The sequence below is a fragment of the Oncorhynchus clarkii genome, chromosome 19 (genome assembly GCF_045791955.1).
Source record: "Oncorhynchus clarkii lewisi isolate Uvic-CL-2024 chromosome 19, UVic_Ocla_1.0, whole genome shotgun sequence".
Lineage (NCBI taxonomy): Eukaryota > Metazoa > Chordata > Actinopteri > Salmoniformes > Salmonidae > Oncorhynchus > Oncorhynchus clarkii.
In genome coordinates, this window is record NC_092165.1 from 35,249,333 (window position 1) to 35,270,101 (window position 20,769).

The 20,769-nt window shown below is 41.1% G+C and overlaps 2 protein-coding genes across 4 annotated transcripts in view; both read left to right on the top strand.

Moving 5' to 3' along the window:
- Positions 1-4,330, top strand: part of LOC139375090 (cysteine rich transmembrane BMP regulator 1 (chordin-like)) — a 130,032-nt gene extending 125,702 nt beyond the window's left edge. The window contains exons 17-18 of one of the 2 annotated variants that reach the window (XM_071116527.1): positions 2,533-2,639; positions 3,380-4,330. In XM_071116527.1, coding sequence (XP_070972628.1) covers positions 2,533-2,639; positions 3,380-3,461 — 189 coding nt within the window. In that variant the 3' untranslated portion in view covers positions 3,462-4,330. Of the gene's footprint in view, positions 1-2,532; positions 2,980-3,379 lie in introns of those variants that run through there. The other variant, XM_071116528.1, reaches the window with a different exon arrangement.
- Positions 4,331-19,471: 15,141 nt separating this feature from the next.
- The window catches only part of LOC139375091 (sodium/potassium/calcium exchanger 4-like), a 63,700-nt gene continuing 62,402 nt past the window's right edge, over positions 19,472-20,769 (top strand). For both annotated transcript variants that reach the window (XM_071116530.1, XM_071116531.1), the window contains exon 1: positions 19,472-20,230. In XM_071116530.1, coding sequence (XP_070972631.1) covers positions 20,038-20,230 — 193 coding nt within the window. In that variant the 5' untranslated portion in view covers positions 19,472-20,037. The remainder of the gene's footprint in view (positions 20,231-20,769) is intronic.

Consider the following 20,769-nt stretch of genomic DNA (forward strand, 5'->3'; position numbering starts at 1 on the left):
AAAAGACAATACCGCCATTGATAAAAGACAATACTGTGCAGCCATATTCATCAACCTGGCAAAGGCTTTCAGGCCACAGGGTTCAATTCTCGGGCCAACTCTTTTCTCCTTATACATAAATGATGTCGCTTTTGCTGCTGGTGATGCTCTGATCCACCTCTATGCAGACGACACCATTCTGTATTTCTGTCCCTTCTTTGGCACTGCATTAACAAACCTCCAGATGAGCTTCAATGCCATACAACACTCCTTCCGTGGCCTCCAACTGCTCTTAAATGCAAGCAAAACTAAATGCATGCTCTTCAACCGATCGCTGCCTGCACCCGCCCGACTAGCATCACTACTCTGGACGGTTCTGACTTAGAATATGTGGAACTACAAATACCTAGGTGTCTGGTTAGACTGTAAACTCTCCTTCCAGGCTCACATTAAGCATCTCCAATCCAAAATTAAATCTAGAATTGTCTTCCTATTTCGCAACAAAGCATCCTTCACTCATGCTGCCAAATATTCCCTTGTAAAACTGACTATCCTACCGATCCTTGACTTCGGCGATGTCATTTACAAAATAGCCTCCAACCCTCTACTCAGCAAATTGGATGTAGTCTATCACAGTGCCATTCATTTTGTCACCAAAGCCCCATATACTACCCACCACTGCAACCTGTATGCTCTCGTTGGCTTGCCTTTGCCATATTCGTTGCCAAACCAACTATCTCCAGGTCATCTATAAGTATTTGCTAGGTAAAGTCCTGCCTTATCTCAGCTCACTGGTCACCATAGCAGCACCTACCAGTAGCACGCGCTCCAGCAGATATATTTCACTGGTCAACCCCAAAGCCAACTACTTGTTTGGCCACCTTTCCTTCCAGTTCTCTGCTGCCAATGACTGGAACGAATTGCAAAAATCACTGAAGCTGGAGACTTATCTCCCTCACTAACTTTAAGCATCAGCTGTCAGAGCATTGCACCTGTACATAGTCCATCTGTAAATACCCCACCCAACTACCTCCTCCCCATATTGTTGTTTTTTTGCTCCTTTGCACCCCAGTATTTCTACTTGCACATTCATCTTCTGCACATCTATCACTCCAGTGTTTAATTGCTAAATTGTAATTATTTCGCCACTACGGCCTATTTATTGCCTTACATCCCTAATCGTACTACATTTGCACATACTGTATATAGACTTTTCTATTGTGACTATTCTCCCAGTCCCTGCCGCTGAAAAACATCCCAACAGCATGATGCTGCCACTAACATGCTTCACTGTAGGGATGGTGCCAGGTTTCTTCCAGATGTGACGCTTGGCAATCAGGCCAAAGAGTTCAATCTTGGTTTCATATCAGACCAGAGAATCTTGTTTCTCATGGTCTGAATGTCCTTTAGTTGCCTTTTGGAAAACTCCAAGTGGCATGTCATGTGCTTTTTACTGAGGAGTGGCTTCCGTCTGGCCACTCTACCATAAATGTCTGATTGTTGGAGTGCTGCAGAGATGGTTTGTCCTTCTGGAAAGTTCTTCCATCTCCACAGAGGAACTCCGGAGCTCTGTCAGAGTGACCATTGGGTTCTTGGTCACCTCACTGACCAAGGCCCTTCTCCCCCGATTGCTCAGTTTGACCGTGCAGCCAGCTCTAGGAAGATTCTTGGTGGTTCCAAACTTCTTCCATTTAAGAATTATGTTCTGTGTTCTTGGGGACCTTCAATGCTGTAGAAATGTTTTTGTACCCTTCCCCAGATCTGTGCCTCAACACAATCCTGTCTCTGAGCTCTAATTCCTTCGACCTCATGGATTGTTTTTTGCTCTGAGATGCACTGTCAACTGTGGGACCTTATATAAACAGATGTGTGGCTTTCCAAATCATGTCCAATCAATTTAATTTACTGATTGATTTACTATAATCAAGTTGAAAAACATCTCAAGGATGATCAATGGAGTCTCATAGCAAGGGGTCTGAATACTTATGTAAATAAGGTGTTTCTGTTTTTTATATTGAAAAAATGTGCCAACATTTCTAAAAACCTGTTTTCGCTTTGTCATTATGGGGTATTGTGTGTAGATTGATGAGGATTTGTTTTATTTAATCAATTTCAGAGGCTGTAACACAACACAATGTTTTTTTTTAAAGTCAAGGGGTCTGAATACTTTCTGAATGCACTGTATGCCTGGTTGGTTTCTGTCCTGCTTTACTGCAGCCTGTGGGTTGTTGTTGTAATATAGTTGACGGTATAAAACGCCAGGGAATATCACCTCAGCAGTTTATGGAGAAGGATTCGTGATCAATGTCTTTACTTTTGAATATAGAAAAATATTATAATAATATATCAAAAATATGACTATTACATAGAATGATTACATTTTCTAGCTATATAGTAATGACATAGTAAGTACTCTATGTATACAGCCTGAGCAGAGCCTTACTGAGAAATATAAAATAGTATGAATATACAAATAAAATCGATATCTAAGGCTCTGAGCCTAACTAGATTGTTATCTGTGGAGGTAACTAAATGTGTGTGTGTCCTCTATAGCCCACCTGCCTCAACAACCAGCTGGTGTATGTGGACTGCCAGAAAGGTACCAAGGTGCAGGTGGACAGTTCGCAGCGCATGCTCCGGATCGCCGACCCTGATTCCAGGTACAGCGGTTACTACAGCATGCAGAAACAAAACAACCTCAACAACCTGCAGGCCGACAACTTCTACCAGACTCAGTGAGACAGACTGGCCTCGCCTCGCGTCCTGTACTCAGCAGTCAGCAAGCAGCCAAAACCAGAGAGAGAGAGAGAAAGAATGAGAGAGCACCTTACCTACAGTACCGTCAGAACAACTATGACTTACCACAGACAGACAAAGACATGTCACCAAACCTATAAGATGACAAGATCACTAGCAAACTAGCAAAGATCACTCCAAACAAAAAAAAGAACAGACAGACAATTGACAATGTCCTCAAGATTAATAACAAACCAAACAAAATAGAATAGAATTAGGATTATGATGGCACAATGGGAGAACCAGAATCTAGACTTTCCCTAGATTATTATAATAAAAAATGATTGTCAGTGAGTGTTACGTGTGTGTGTGTGTGTGTGTGTGTGTGTGTGTGTGTGTGTGTGTGTGTGTGTGTGTGTGTGTGTGTGTGTGTGTGTGTGTGTGTGTGTGTGTGTGTGTGTGTGTGTGTGTGTGTGTGTGTGTGTGTGTGTGTGTGTGTGTGTGTGTGTGTGTAAAGTTAGATATGAAGCTTTGGGATTAGGACAAACTGGGTATTTTTCAAGCTATGGTATTTTCCTGCATTCCTGCTTCCTTGAAAAAGGCCTTTGAAGAGATAAACCGAATAATCCAAGCTATTGTTTTCTGTTGAACACTGAACTTTTAGAACCAAAGCTCCTCTGACTGTCTGTCAAATAAAAATCACACCCTGTGAGAGCGAGGCTAGAGGAACGCTGTGGCCTGTCTGAGCTGAGCTATAAGCCATGGCAGGACGGACTGACGACTGCCGGACTTCATGTGGCGACTCAGACGAACGAGAGTGAACGAAGGAAAGAAAGAGAGGTCAGACACCGTAGACCCCATCACAGACAGAACTCAACTGAGCACCTCTCTCAGGTCTGTTCAAGCTGGACTATTCCTCCCTTCTTTCCTTCCTCTTTTCCTCCCCTCCTTTGAAAACGTCAAAATTGGCTAGTTGTCTTTTCTTTTCCTGTGGAACGTCACCTGTTGGAAAGGAAGTGGACAGAAAGAAAGAAGCGCCACTCGCTCCATCACCAGGCTGTTGTTCTCCCTGGTCAGTTGTTTGGATTTCTAATATCTGTTTATTTTTCTTGGATGTTCTCATTTTCCTCGTCATTTTCAAATCCCCGTCATAATTTGGCTAAATGTATTTAACATCAAAGGACAAGTTGACTTTCACTCACTCCAAACTATGGTGTCTTTCATTTTGGATAAAGAATAAAGGGGTTCCGGTTGATAAAGGCAGGATGAAGCGAGTGTATTTCTTGAGGACTTGCGCATATGCTTTATAAGTGCTGCTTTGCTTCTGTAAGTCTGTTTTCCACTGAGTCACACACACATGGAGATACTCTTTGGCTCTTTTAGGAAACACTGAGAATACAAGGAAACATAGTATCATCGAATATGTTCAAATGTCTTTTCTCTTGGGGTCTCTGAAGACGAGCTACGGTAAAAGTAGCTCTTTGATATTTGTCCTCCTTCCTTTTGTTTTGTTTTACTGGCTGTGCGACTAACAGTCTCCTCTTCTGGAGGCTGTTGCATCACCTCGTTTTACCCAAGCACCTTTGTTATTTTATTCTTTGCAAAAAAAAAAAAATGGTTTCAAACATTATAGGAACACTTATGTACATATTACTGCAACAGATGAAAATATTGTGTGACTATATATGTATGTATGTTGTGTATGCATGTATGTTCGTGTGTCAACACACATTCATACATACAAGGTTTGTTTTCTTCACATGTACATTTCTCCATTCATTTCCTATTGAATGTATTTATGATTGAGAAAAGAGATGTGATGTAATAATGGCACACTTGATGAGAACTAGCATTCCATTTGCCTTGCTTGTTTGAAAAAAAGTCAAAAAGAGGAGTGATAGAGACAGGACGGAAAAAAGACGAACGTCAATCTTTTTTTCTCATTTATTTGATGTCAATTTTTTTTTATTTTAAACCCATTGTATGTCCATGAGGGCTTTGTTTGATTGGTCTGTGAGTTCCCTATCTATTTGTGTCAATCTGCTTCCCTGAATGAAGCAATGTCCAAAATGCCAACCATATAATGACAAGTGAGTTCTGGGCTGAGCAGTACCAGGCTCTCTCAATCTTTTATTCTTCTCTTTCATTTGCTTCTGATGTCAAAACTACTGGAAAGTGGGTGGACATAAGCTCTGGGAGAGAGGGTGGGATGGAGGGATGGAGGAAGGGAGGGGTAGTAGTCGACTTGTGATAGTTTGTCTTGGGTGTATCTTAATCTGTCTGACAAAAATGTACGTAGAATCATACATCTTGGCACTTTTATATAGAAAATAACCTCTTGGTGTTTTTTTTTTTTTTTTACAAATACTTTTCTTTGAAATAGGTGCCCTTAGTTTTTTTTCTGAGCCCTGTGAGATCCAGTGTTACAAATTAGGTTCCAGTTGCTTCTGAATATTTGATCTGCAAAACCACAACTTAAAACTGCATAATAGTGTGTTTAATGTAGAACTGTAAAAACAAGAATCTAGTAATAATCCTACAGAGCCAAATCAGTTACTGTATGGAGGCACTGCATTTCTGTTCATAGGTAAGTATTTCTGACAGGGGTGCATCTTTCACATGTCCCCCCCAACATTCTGAAATAAAAATGTTGTCCCCCCTCCCCAATTTTACCATTGGAATGTAATACAAGACGAGGCAACTGTGTGCTTTAGGACCATGTGGATACCTCTGAGCCGGGTAGGCTGTTTGGAGTGTTTATCCAACTGGATAAAAAAATACAAAATAAATTATGCCCCCCCCTCTTCTAAAACCAAAGTTGCGCCCCTGATTTCTGATGAGAGGGAGAAATATTTAACTTTCAAAACAGTAATTGCAACTGAAGCTTGCTCTTGTTCTAAGTTTTCTCCAAACATAGGACAAACATACTCAAATCTACTGTATAACCAACAGCTACTGTAAGTTTTCAAAGAACAGTTGATTGGTTTGATTCTCCAACCTATTATGCAGCTCTATCATCTGGACACAAACCACGTTATTCAAACCCCACTTAAATCCACATAAATTGAGATCGTTGAAGTGATGAATAATAGTGATTGATTTGATTATGTTCTATTGTACACACACGTCACCTTGACTAGCTGAGTTCTTATATGACTTGGCTGTAGGTTGCAGGACATGGCTCTACAACTCTTGGTTGAGTAAAGTGCTACTACAAGATAAGCATCTTATTCACAATGGGTCTTACAGGGTGAAATCTTTGTATTTTTCAGTGCATCCTCCAAGTATTGTTGTAAATACTTGAGCATCACTTGCCAAATCAAAAATAAACACAAAAAAAACATGGTTGGAAAGAAAGAGAGAGAAAAAATACAATTTAATTTATTGTGTTAAATGACCGAAATAATTTATTAATGAGTAAGGTAATTGAACATGAACATAATAGGAGATTAAATGATAATGCAGCTGAAATTGTGAAACTGTTTTGGTGTTGTGTTGGTCTCAAAGAGCGTTTAAATAAGGTTGTACTTTAGGCAGGTGGAGAAGTTGGAGGATCACAAGCTTCCTCATCTTTAATCAGGGTTTTTGGACACCTATGGACCTGCCTGATCCCAGATCTGCTTTGTGCTGTCTTGCCACCTTCTATGGTCATTGTCATGCACTTTGATTGTCACGCAGTGTGATAACGACCATATGAGTTGGCTAGCTAGACAACACGAACAGATCTGGGATCAGGCTAGATCTGTCTTGTCCACGCACAAAAGCCTGACGACCTGACGAGCCTGTTCCTCTGTCCCAACAAAGATAGCCCTTTGAGATGGGAGGGATATCTCTCTGTCCCCATTCTTTCCCTTTACTCCTTTAATTTACACAACTGCCAATCCCCTTTATAGGCTGTATAGTACTGTTGTTTTATGCTTATGTAAAAAAGAACATGTTGATATTGATAATGATGATATTGCAAAAACAAGATCCATAAAGAGTGATAGATAAAGACTTGGTTCTGAATTTCCCGTAGCACAGCGGATTCTTTTGCACGTTCCTGTATGGTTTACGTTTGTTTCTTTGCAGCACAATAAATCATTTGAAAACAGACGTCTGGCTGTTCAGTACAATCATTATGAGCATTAAAAGTACTGGTGTTGTCATTCTTACCTCTTAGGGAATTTGACCTCAACCTGTCCACCTCCTCTCTGCCCACAGTGATTTCTGCCTCAGTGATTTCTGCCTCGAGCAGAAAATGTCGAAAAGCTGCGCCTTTCTCTTATTTTCTGCTTGAGGCAGAAATCTCTGTGGGTTCAGATGAAGACTAGAGGATAGATTCAATCAAATAAATGTTTTCAAGGGGTACAAAAGCATGATTCCAAATGCAGCACTTTGAAAAGACACCTATAGGTCAAGCCATTTAGCGAGCACTGACTCAGTAAATGGGATGAATGCTATGGCACCAAAACCTTTTATCAGCCCCAGCCAGCCAGCTGAGGCAGATAAATAATGTGCGACCCACTTCCAGTTGTCTGCTAAGTGATACAGAACCTGGCCCGGTATGGCTCAGTAAGTAAGAGGAGTGCAAGGTTGAGGGTTCAACTCCCTCAGGGAAAAGTAAACTGTAGCTATAATAACCTTGGTACTCTATGTAGACTTTCCTCTTCATAGGAATTGTTTCTTAGCTGCATCAACTAAAAATAACACTGAGTGAATAAATTAGATTCCATCTCTCATTTTTAACAGTAACTGGTCATGTAACTTAATGGACCAAAGTCAATGGCAGTATGTCTGGAGGTGGGTGAATAAGGGACTGGACAACAAGGTTCAATTACTGTCACGTTATCTGGTACTGTGCAGCACATGCGCAAATGACCAGTACAAGCCACTGGGAGGAGACAGAGATCTTTTAGAAAACCACAATGTCACGTCAAATTTAGCTGATAGCCACTTTCCAGTTACTTCCATCTTCTGCACTACATCCACGTAATACATGTCTGCAGTTATCCCTATAGGATTAGTTTGACTTATGTCATTCATTATCTTTTTACTAAATATATTTTCACGTATGCCATATTTGACTGATTATGCTGTTGACAGTAAAACTAATTCATAACCTCAGTCACATCCATTCAGTGATGATGACGTGGTAAAGGGAGATTAACATCCATTCAGTGATGATGATGTGGTATAGGTAGATTAACATCCATTCAGTGATGATGATGTGGTATAGGTAGATTAACATCCACAGTGATGATGATGTGGTATAGGTAGATTAACATCCATTCAGTGATGATGATGTGGTATAGGTAGATTAACATCTACGTAATACATTCAGTGATGATGATGCTGTTGACAGTAAAACTAATTCATAACCTCAGTCACATCCATTCAGTGATGATGACGTGGTAAAGGGAGATTAACATCCATTCAGTGATGATGATGTGGTATAGGTAGATTAACATCCATTCAGTGATGATGATGTGGTATAGGTAGATTAACATCCATTCAGTGATGATGATGTGGTATAGGTAGATTAACATCCATTCAGTGATGATGATGTGGTATAGGTAGATTAACATCTATTCAGTGATGATGATGTGGTATAGGTAGATTAACATCCATTCAGTGATGATGATGTGGTATAGGTAGATTAACATCCATTCAGTGATGATGATGTGGTATAAGTAGATTAACATCTATTCAGTGATGATGATGTGGTATAGGTAGATTAACATCTATTCAGTGATGATGATGTGGTATAGGTAGATTAACATCCATTCAGTGATGATGATGTGGTATAGGTAGATTAACATCTATTCAGTGATGATGATGTGGTATAGGTAGATTAACATCCATTCAGTGATGATGATGTGGTATAGGTAGATTAACATCCATTCAGTGATGATGATGTGGTATAGGTAGATTAACATCTATTCAGTGATGATGACGTGGTATAGGTAGATTAACATCCATTCAGTGATGATGATGTGGTGTAGTTAGATTAGCATCCATTCAGTGATAATGATGTGGTATAGGTAGATTAACATCCATTCAGTGATGATGATGTGGTATAGGTAGATTAACATCCATTCAGTGATGATGATGTGGTATAGGTAGATTAACATCCATTCAGTGATGATGATGTGGTATAGGTAGATTAACATCCATTCAGTGATGATGATGTGGTATAGGTAGATTAACATCCATTCAGTGATGATGATGTGGTATAGGTAGATTAACATCCATTCAGTGATGATGATGTGGTATAGGTAGATTAACATCCATTCAGTGATGATGATGTGGTATAGGTAGATTAACATCCATTCAGTGATGATGATGTGGTATAGGTAGATTAACATCCATTCAGTGATGATGATGTGGTATAGGTAGATTAACATCCATTCAGTGATGATGATGTGGTATAGGTAGATCAACAGATGTTGCCACGTGGCATATAGCTGCCAGTCATGCTGGAATGTTTTTAGCTGATATATAATTATATTATTATTATTTTATTTGAATGTTTTAGATAATCCACTACAAAAAAAAACAACTACAATCTTCTCTGTAAATATGCCCAATATTTTCAGTGAATATTCACTGTGTGTGCACATCTGTGTGTGTGCCTTTGTGTATATATATATATATACAGTATACATATATATATATATCTGTCTGGGTATGTGTGAGTAAAGGAGATAGAGGGAGAGTGTAGAGGGGGCGGGGTGTCTGTGACAGCATGGCAGCGCTACCTTTTTTTACTATTTTCATTTTTCTAATTGACCAGGCATGCCAGAAATGTCCATCAACTAATCCTCTTATTTTGTCCCTAATGCTGACTCTGTCACAGAAGCCCCTATGTCAGGGATTATAAACTAGATTTTTCTTGAGCGGATGGTTGGTGGGGTCGTAACATCATTACAAATCATTTGTAGACAGTAAATTGACCAGAAGAAGCCAAAACAGGTATAAGGATTGACTAAAACATAATCATTTCAAACCTTGCTATATTTATATGTGATCTCGTGTCTCTCTGTTGTGCGTGGGAATACTTGGAAAAAGATTTCTTCAATAAGAATCACTTGGAGTTGATTTCCTGGTGTTTTTACAGTCTTTTATGTCCAACAACAAAAACTCTGCACAGAATTGGGCCACCAGTTGGGGAAACCTGCCCTATGTTAATGTAACAAGCAGCTCAGTCTGGCAGTGAGTAGTGTGTGTGTGTGTGTGTGTGTGTGTGTGTGTGTGTGTGTGTGTGTGTGTGTGTGTGTGTGTGTGTGTGTGTGTGTGTGTGTGTGTGTGTGTGCGCGTGTGTGTGTGTGTGTGTGTGCGCGTGTGTGTGCGTGTGTGTGTGTGCGTGTGTGTGTGCCAGCAATGCTCTCCCTCCAGTATGCACTCGACAAGTGTTGTTCTGTCTGATGATAATACTGTATCTGTGACCTTTGCGGAGAGAGATTATTGGAAATTGCATCTTGTGATTTTCAGTGGCTGTGGTTAAGGATCAGTCCAAGCGGTCAATGGATTGCCTTTCCCAGCCTCGTGAGTTCAAGAGAAGCTTCTTTGAAATCACGTTAAGCAGTTTTACAATGCTAGTCATGGATTATCGGGAAGTGCTAGCTGTCGTCATTATAAACCACCACACACATACAGTACCATACACACTTTACACACACAGATACACACACATGCACACACATACACACACACATACACACACATACACACACAAAATGTTAATTCATCTCCACAGCATCATACAGTGTTGATTCTGGTGAAGGCCTCAGCAAAAGCTCTGACTGGTGCCTCCTTCCCCCAAATCCTCATCAGCTGACATACCACGCTGTTACTCACACAGTAGTTACCCACTCCCCTCGCCCACTCTCATACACTCTCACATACATGGAGAACTCACGCTACTCACATGAGCTGCTGCCATACCTTGGGTCCACGTGAGGGATGAAAGGCATTCCATGGTGCACTGGGGCAAGGTGGAAAACACTCCTGTCTAGCATCCACTGTTTTGCTTCATAAGAGGCTTATAAAGATGTTATAGATAGCTAACAATATATAACTTTTTCAAGGAATGGAAATTTGCATTGAATCTCAAAACTGCATTGAATGCCATCAGATATTTTTGACAGGGGTTTTGTAATTAGTACCTTCTTGTCTATATAATAACATTTGAACCCTAATAATTTATGAACCTGTCATGTGACCATGGCCGTGACATATGATGATGATGACACAGAATTAAGGTTGGGAGTCAGTCAGTCAGTACCCAAGGGTATTCAATCTGCCACTCACCCTCAGTCAGCTTGAAAACCACCAGCCACTGTGCTGCTAGCTACCGTCTAAAGAATAATACATCCCCTCCAACCACAAGACTCCATGCTGCGTCCTATATGGAACCTATGGGCCCTGGTCAAAAGTAGTTCATTTAGGGGATAGGTTGCCATTTGGGACAGAGTCTATGACTCTCTGACCTCTGACTCCTGACTCCTCTGACCTTGGCTCATTGACACATCGTATGACACATATAACTAGGCATGATGAAGGGGACCAGGGAGGGCATAGATAACCTGCTGTACTTACCTTTAGACCGCAGCCATTCAGAGGAGGCAAATCCTAATTAGAAATGCTTCTCAACACATTCTACATGCATGGCAGTGTGACCAGCAGCGTAGACATTGGTTACCTGAAGTCCCCTTGAAAGCCACAATCCTTCATTCGTAGAATCCTTCTTAAGCAAGAAACCATCAAGCTTGAGGGACGGGGATTGGAGAAAATGTACTCACTCTCAAATTCATAGATGGAACTATGGTTACAAGGACTGACAGTGAGGTCAACGTGATCACTTTAATTGAAATGACCAATGCGCCACAGTAAATATTGCAGATCGCACATTCAATGATGGTCTCTGGAAAGCATTGGACTGCCTGACTTACTAGTCACTTAGGCATGGAGGTGCACAGAGTGTCACGAACCTCGCCGAAGATGGTGCCTCTTCCTGTTTGGGCGGTGCTCGGCGGTCGTCGTCGCCGGCCTATTAGCTGCCATCGATTCCCTTTCCGTTTGTTTTGGGTTATTGGGTAATTGGGTACACCTGTTTTGTATTAGGGTTTGTTTGTAGGGTATTTAAGGGCACTAGGCCCGCTGGGAATTTGTGCGGGCTTGTTTTTGTTACTCTGTGTTTGATGGTGTGATTTATTCGTGTATTTATTCTCCGGACTATTTTGTCCTGTTGTTTGGACTGGCAACTTATATACGCCCTGTGTGTTGGCGTGACTGTTTTGTTGCGCTGGGGAATACATTTGAAAAACGACTGAACCCTGCTCTCTGCGCCTGATTCCACCCACCACACCTAGTTGATCGTAACACAGAGAGTATTGAATACTGTATGATATGTGATCAGGATGCCTGTCAAGCCTAAAAGGTCGGATTCAGTCTAACCTGGCGTAGAAATGTTTAGGCTGTGTTTCTATTTACACAACTATACAGTAACTGCCCACTCCTATGTCTGATTATGTAGTGCCTTGTCTTATTTTAAAAGCGTCTACTTTGAGAAGAGTAGCATGAATCAGATTATTTTACAGATCCTGAAATAACCATTCAGAAATGTATTTTTGACAATGGGAAAACATTTATAGATGATCATGTTTGATTGAAATACTACAATTAACCAAATCTGAAGTTTAATCAAACCATTTCAATGTGCTTGTTTGTACAGTCTGTAGCTAATCACGGAATCTTTCAGATAACCAACAATGGTAAATGTGTTTGATAGAGAGTATACTGCATCCAGTCATTCTCTCTATCTTGTGGCAATGTCCTTCTAAGGTGACCTTTTCTCAACTCTTATTTTTCTAGACATCTTGTCTTTAGATAAGAGGAATATATTAAACACATTCTCCTTGCCTCATAGATAGCTAAATGAGCTGGACAAGACAAAAGAGATGGATGGTTATATTTGTTGCTCCCACTGCATTGCTCCCTACAGGGTAATCGAAACCAAAGGAATCTACTTTGAAAAAAAATTATACACCTCACACACATGGTTTAAAAAAAAGAAGACACTTGTACCATGTCAGAAATACAGTTTAAATGTATTCCATTTTGAGTTTGCGTCCCAACATTACACTTACTAAAACGTTTTTTTTTTAAGTAAGCAAGAGGACAACTGAGCAAGAGGACAAGTACATTAGAGTGTCTAGTTTGAGAAACAGACGCCTCACAATTTGCAAAGAAAAAAACATATCTCAGACTGGCCAATAAAAATAAAATATTAAGATGGGCAAAAGAACACAGACACTGGACAGAGGAACTCTGCCTAGAAAGCCAGCATCCCGAGTCGCCTCTCCACTGTTGACGTTGAGACTGGTGTTTTGCGGAAACTATTTAATGAAGCTGCCAGTTGAGGACTTGTGAGGAGTCTGTTTCTCAAACTAGACACTGTAATGTACTTGTCCTCTTGCTCAGTTGTGCACCGGGGCCTCCCACTCCTCTTTCTATTCTGGTTAGAGCCAGTTTGCGCTGTACTGTGAAGGGAGTAGTACACAACATTGTATGAGATCTTCAGTTTCTTGGCAATTTGTCACATGGAATAGCCTTCATTTCTCAGAACCAGAATAGACTGACGAGTTTCAGAAGAAAGGTCTTTGTTTCTGGCCATTTTGAGCCTGTAACCGAACCCACAAATGCTGATGCTCCAGATTCACAACTAGTCTAAAGAAAGTTGTATTGCTTCTTTAATCAGAACAAGACTTTTCAGCTATGCTAACATAATTGCAAAAGGGTTTTCTAATGATCAATTAGTCTTTTGAAATGGTAAACTTGGATTAGTTAACACAACGTGCCATTGGATCAATTTGATGTTATTTTAATGGACAAAAAAATGTGCTTTTCTTTCAAAAACAAGGACATTTCTAAGTGACCCCAAACTTTTGAATGGTAGTGTATATATTATGTTTCCACAACCTGTAAATCAGTTAAGAACCTAAAAACAATGTTACTCTGCTGGGGTAGGAGGACCTGAATGAACCACAGGTTTTGGAGGGTTATGCAGACATTCACACAACACACTGACTGTGGCATTTTATTCAGTTGAAAGAATCAGTGGTGAATACAATCAGGAGACCAGTCATCCGAGTCCAGGTCAGGCATGGGCCAGACAAAGCCCTTGCTCTCTGACATCACATGATGTGCTACCCAGAGAGAGAGAGAGAGAGAGAGAGAGAGAGAGAGAGAGAGGGAAAATATATGATACAGAATAACTATTTTAGAACCCAGCGTATTGTTGAGTGCATTTTGGGAAATAACATTTTTGTCAATTCTCGAATAGATTTTCTTACTAAAAAAGCAGTAGTATGCCAAATATTTCTAGAGATAACATTTTTCAGCCTCTCTGGAACTGTCTAACTTGCCGAATGTGTGATTTAGGTCCCCTGCTATAATAATAGTTCCTGTCTATGTTTAATCTAATATAGCTTGAATTGTATCTAAAACATCAGATTTGCCCCTGGGGTATATACAATTAACTAAATGTGTATGTTTCACCATGTAATGTACAATTCAAAATTTGACAACTTCCTTCTTGGTCTGTGTGCTTGGATATAGGGGAAAAGGGTGTATTCTTATTTATCAGGATGCCTACACCTCTGCTGTTACTACAGTAGGCAGCAGCATAGGCCTCTCCAACCCAGCTCCTCTTCAAATATTCAGTTTCTCCTTTTTTGAAGTGTAACTCTTACAGGAAAACAGAAATCTGCTAACAATCTCTTTAAATGTTCAAGAACCTTATGCGTTTTTTTTTGCAATCATGATGTTTGTGCACATTCCATATAATAAGTTGGATTTTGTTAGCCTTTACTTGCGTAGAATCAAAGTTAACATTGTCTATTCCGTCTTTCATTGAATAACCAGATAAAACATTGTTAGCCGACATGTCATATAAGGGTGGGGGACATTCCATGGATATGGATGTCCTCATAGGAATACATAGCTACTGTATACATTACATATATAACATTACATTTATAGAACTTGTGAACATGTAGGCTGAGCAAACATTTAACAGAGAACACACAAACAACATAATGCAAGTTCTTCTTTGTAATTTGAGACGCTATGCCTTCTTAGGGCTTTTAAGCTTCAACTCCTCTCCTAATGTACCAAAGGTCTGTGGGTTATGTCATTGTCAATACATTGGAGAAGGACTGCTGCTTAAATACTGTGGTCAGTTTGTAATATATTGTGAATTAAATTGTAGTGGCGTGTGGGGCTCTACTTGGGGAGAGTGGGTCCACCGAAAGACCGAAGTGAGATGAGTGGAGCCACCACACACACTTCAGGGAAGTGTCTGATACCCTCCCGGCTTGTCCCAATCTCCTCTCTTTTCCCACACTCCCCTCTTCTTAGACTCATTTACACGCATCCATACATTGACTTGCTCGTCGATTTGCATTGATTCACATACAACAAATACCTTATGCATCCACACACCCATTGTCTCCCGCCCACCCGCCCTCCCTCCTACCCATATTCATATTCACCCTCCCTCACATATCCAGTCATATACACACACATCCCCACACCCACACCCACACATACACACTCTTACACACATACCAATCCGTAGAATCGTTATTCACATATGCTATATTTCCCCCTTTGAATTGTCTTGTCAGTGTCCATGTAGCCCATTGGCATCGGCTACTTCTATGGTTACTTCATAGAAAACAACAGTTACTTGGGGAAAGTAGAGTATTGATTGTATTGGGGGGAGGGGAAATACTATTGTCACAACTTAGATAAGGTATGTAGGCATGTAGCTTACAGTGCGCATTTAGCATACAGTGCATTCATTGGTTTTTCCCATTCTGTCCTCTTCTCAGAGCAGGGGACTTCCCTCTGTCCGCGGAGGTCTCCATTATGCATAATGTTCGTAGGCCTTCGACTGGAAAGGTTTCTTGCAGCTTGATTAAGGCTTCATCGGCACTTGTGAATTCCATCCTTTGCATTCCCTTCCAGACCCACAACACTGCCGGGAAGCGGAGTTGAGATTTGATCCCATTTTCATCCAGTGAATGTCTGATTCCTTATGTTTCTTTCTCAGCTTAGCAGGTCCTGGATAAATCACATGGTCTGGCCTTGAATTTGTATCTTCTTTCCCCCTTCTACCTTCAGAATGTTGACTGTGGCCTAATCGTTCCATAATTTGAAGATTACTATGCGTGGGTATCGCTGCACTGTTTTAAAAATGGATTGGTTCTAATCACTCACACTCTCCCAGTTGCTTGGGGATATGTTGATATGTTGAAGTTCAGAGGCTTGATTTAAACTTTGTTGTTTGGTTTCTGCATTCGACCACATTTCTGTCTGTACAAAACGGAGGTATTCACTCCCCATGTGTCCTATCGGTACGCACATGTGCCTCTCAGTGGTGACCACAATCAGGAGGCCAGTCATCCGAGTCTGGGCCAGACAAAGCCCTAGCTCTCTGACATCATGTGATGTGCTACCCAGAGAGAAAGAGAGGAAGAGAGAGAGAGAGAGAGAGAGGGAGCGCGAGAGAGAGAGAGAGAGAGAGAGAGAGAGAGAGAGAGAGAGAGAGAGAGAGAGAGGGAGCGTGAGAGAGAGAGAGAGAGAGAGAGAGAGAGAGAGAGAGAGAGAGAGAAAAAACCCACACTTACTCCTTTGTGTTTCTGTCGTCTGGCAGTAGCAACACTGGCTGGCAGTGTAGAACTGACCCACCCTACTGCGCCAGTCTGTGTGGCTCAGTTGGTATAAGAGTAGCACCAAGGTTGTGGGTTTAATTCCTGTGGGGATCTCTTACATACACTTAAATTGACTTGCTCACTGTATTGTATGTGCCTACTAGGTGGAATATTGGCCTATATTACCATTTTAGAGCACTCATATGCCTCATTAGCAGCCCACTCCTTCATAAAACATGGAACACAGAACATAAATTACTTATAAAGGATGCATAGTAGAATGCTTGCTGGGGTGCTTGGGGAGTTAAGACATATCCTGAAATAATTTAAATATCTTTGTAATATCTTTAAAACAAGGCTAGCCTTGGATGTAGGTGAGATGTATTTAGGTAAGGCATCTGGCATGATAGTACTCTTGATAAGCAAGAGTTAATGCTGCCATGTTTACATTTAGACCAGAGTTTTGTTATTATTGTGTAGCCTATTTTATTGTACTTATTATGTAGCCTACAGTGTATCAAGTATTTTATTTAGTACTCATCGTTAGGGTTTCTTCTGTCTATGGTTATTGATAATGTCGATGGTTACTGATATTTGTTACAGGATTCTGTAAATGTTTATTGAGGACCACAAATAATGTAAAGTGTAAATCATTTCTGTAATCATAATACATAAATTACTGTATTATGATACAGTAAACCACTGAAGCTGGAGACATATCTCCCTCACTAACTTCAAGCATCAGCTGTCAGAGCAGTTTACCGATCACTGTACCTGTACACAGCCCATTTGTAAATAGCACACCCAACTACCTCATCCCCTTATTGTTATCAATTTTTTTGCTCTATTGCACCCCAGTATCTCTACTTGCACATCATCATCTGCAAATCTATCACTCCAGTGTTAATGCAAAATTGTAATTATTTCGCCACTATGGCCTTTTTATTGCCTTACCTACCTAATCTTACTACATTTGCACACACTGTACATATATATTTTCTATTGTGTTATTAACTGTATGTTTGTTTATCCCATGTGTAGCTCTGTGTTGTTGTTTTTGTCACACTGCTTTGCTTTATCTTGACCAGGGCGCAGTTGTAAATGAGAACTGGTTCTCAACTGGCCTACCTGGTTAAATAAAGGTGAAATATTATTTTTAAACAATGTTGTTCAAATATTTGCAATTGTCACCAAAAAAGGAAAAAGTTGCTTAACCCATGTTACAATAGCCCAAAATAATGTGACTCAATTAAGACATAACACTAGAAAACACAAACGTGATTCATTGAACATGAATTAATGTTGGCCTTCTAACTTGCATGTCGGCCTACTAATTTGTCAGCCTACTAATTTACGTGCCTCTCTGCAATTATGTTCCGCACCAGGTAGGATGGATGGATAGAGTAGACTAGTAGATACAGTGCATTCGGAAACTAATTTTATTACGTTACAGCCATATTCTAAAATGTATTAAATTATTTTTTTCCACTCATCAATCTACACACAATACCTCATAATGACAAAGGAAAAACTGTTTTTTTTAATCATTTTTGTCCAATTAAAAATACTTCAATATCACATTTACAAAAGTATTCAGAACTTTTCTTCAGTACTCTTGAAGCACCTTTGGCAGCGATTACAGCTTTCCAGACATCTTGGGTATGACGCTACAAGCTTGGCACACCTGTATTTGGGGAGTTTCTCCCATTCTTTTCTGCAGATCCTCTCAAGCTCTGTCAGGTTGGATGGGGAGCGTTGCTGCACAACTATTTTCAGGTCTCTCCAGAGATGTTGGATCAGGTTCAAGTCCGGGCTCTGGCTGGGCCACTCAAGGATATTCAGAGACTTGTCCGTAAGCCACTCCACGCCTTGGATGTGTGCTTAGGGTCGTTGCCCTGTTGGAAGGTGAACCTTTGCGCCAGTCTGAGGTCCTGAGCGCTATGGAGCAGATTTTCATCAGGGATCTCTCTGTACTTTGCTCCGTTCCTCTTTCCCTCGATCCTGACTATTCTCCCAGTCCCTGACAAAACATCCTCACAGCATGATGCTGCCACCACCATGCTTCCCTGTAGGGATGATGCCAGGTTTCCTCCAGACATGACGCTTGGCATTCAGGTCAAGAGTTACATTTTGGTTTCATCAGACCAGAGAATCTTGTTTCTTGTTCTTGTTTGCCTTTTGGGAAACTCCCAGCTGGCTGTCATGTGCCTTTTACTGAGGAGTGGCTTCCATCTGGCCACTCTACCATAAAGGCCTGATTGGTGAAGTGCTGCAGAGATGGTTGTTCTTCTGGAAGCTCTGTCAGAGTGATCATCAGGTTCCTGGTCACCCCTCTGACCAAGGCCCTTCTCCCCTGATTGCTCAGTTTGGCCGGGCGTCCAGCTCTATGAAGAGTCTTGGTGGTTTCAAACTTCTTCCATTTTAGAATGATGGAGGTCACTGTGTTCTTGGGGACCTTCAATGCTGCAGAAATGCTTTGGTACCCTTCCCCAGATCTGTGCCTCGACACAATCCTGTCTCGGAGCTCTACAGACAATTCCTTTGACCTCAAGGCTTGGTTTTTGCTCTGACATGCACTGTCAACTGTGGAACATTATATAGACAGGTGTGTGCCTTTCCAAATCATGTCCAATCAATTGAATTTACCACAGGTGGACTCCAATCAAGTTGTAGAAACATCTCAAGGATGATCAATGGAAACAGGATGCACCTGAGCTCAATTTGGAGTCTCATAGCAAAGGGTCTGAATGCTTATGTAAATAAGGTATTATTGTTATTTTTTATAATACATTTACAAAAACCTGTTTTCGCTTTGTCGTGGAGTATTGTGTGTAGACTCATGAAATAAATAAAAAAAAGCATTTTTAGAATAAGGCTGTAACGTAACAAAATGTGGACATGGGGAAGGGGTCTGAATACTTCCCGAATGCACGGTACAGGCAGGCAGCCAGCATGGTGGTACCATGGGGGAGAGAGGTCGTTCGCTGCCGTGTGTCACGTGTCAAGCATCACTCACATGTAGAAGTTGCAGCTGCATGTGGGGGAGTGCGCTCTGTGGTGGGATGAAAGTGTGAGATTAGCTAATATTTTTGCAGAAAATGTTTTCGCCCCGAGTATTTTTGGGAGTGGGAGACAACATCAAGCAAATGGAACAATATCGGAGAATGACCTATTTTCAACGCCACTAAATCTACCTTATTGTGACACACTGGACACATTAAGGTGCTTTCGGTGGCTTTTGAAGATGCCAACTGGCACAGAGCTTTAGGCTGCTTGACAAATTGTGTTATTTTGATAATAAACACATATGCTTTAGCCTCCTTAGACCTACATTCTATAATAATGGAACATTTGCAGATTGCGTAGCCTAATTTTTTTAAATTAAACTACAACAGCATTTTCGCCAGGACACAATTCTCACAAGCGGCTTTCAGAGACACATGCGAGCTGTTCGTTCTGCTGCCTCTGTCGAGGATCTGCCCTTCCGTCATTTGAAACAGGGACGGCATCCTGACCCTTCGTTGTGTGAAACGATACTCGGGCGATTCCTGCTGTCCGAACAATCTGCGGCACGGCGCTGAGTGGGTCACTATCTGCAGGGAGAGGGAGGAGGACGAGCACGATGCCCGCTGTCCCCGCATACTGTACAGCCATGGAGCCGTTACCTGAGCAGAACTGCACCATGTCGAAAAAGAGCGTCATAGCTCAAATCTTCAAAGTTCGCAAGAGAAGACAGATGCTTTTCGTTCAAGTCTGTTTTATCTGCAGTATTTTATCTTTGACGTGGTGCATGTCCGCCCTGCTCACAAAAACAGGTGAGTAGGCTACGAGAAGAGCCGGAGAGCCGAGGCATCCCAGGGTTGCCCGGGGAGGAACGCGTATATAATTACGGGATTATATGGAACTAAAAATGAATTCAATGTTGTGATTGTGCACAGTTGACATGCACCTCGTTGGTGTACAACAAATATCTCGTAACTAATAAATATATGACACTGCTGTTTAAAATGATGTATGTGAAGGTCTTCTTGCCCGCCTCTGATCAATCCACTAGAAACTCGGCATAGTGGGACGCTGTAATAATACACATGGTTCGGGATGGAGATTGGTATTTGTGGCGTGCGTGTTTTCTTACATTCTCAAAAAAAAAAAAAAAAAAAGATGTAGGCGGAACGAGATTACAGCGTTCAGGATTTCAACTGGCCAGGCAGGCAGGCAGCACACATGTCTATTCTGTTTGGAGAATTTGTTTACTCCACCTGCATCTGGAAAACTCAGATATAGGCAGACAAATAAGGGACGTATAGGCTATAGCCTATATATGGCCTGGCTGACTCACGTGAATAGGTAATCG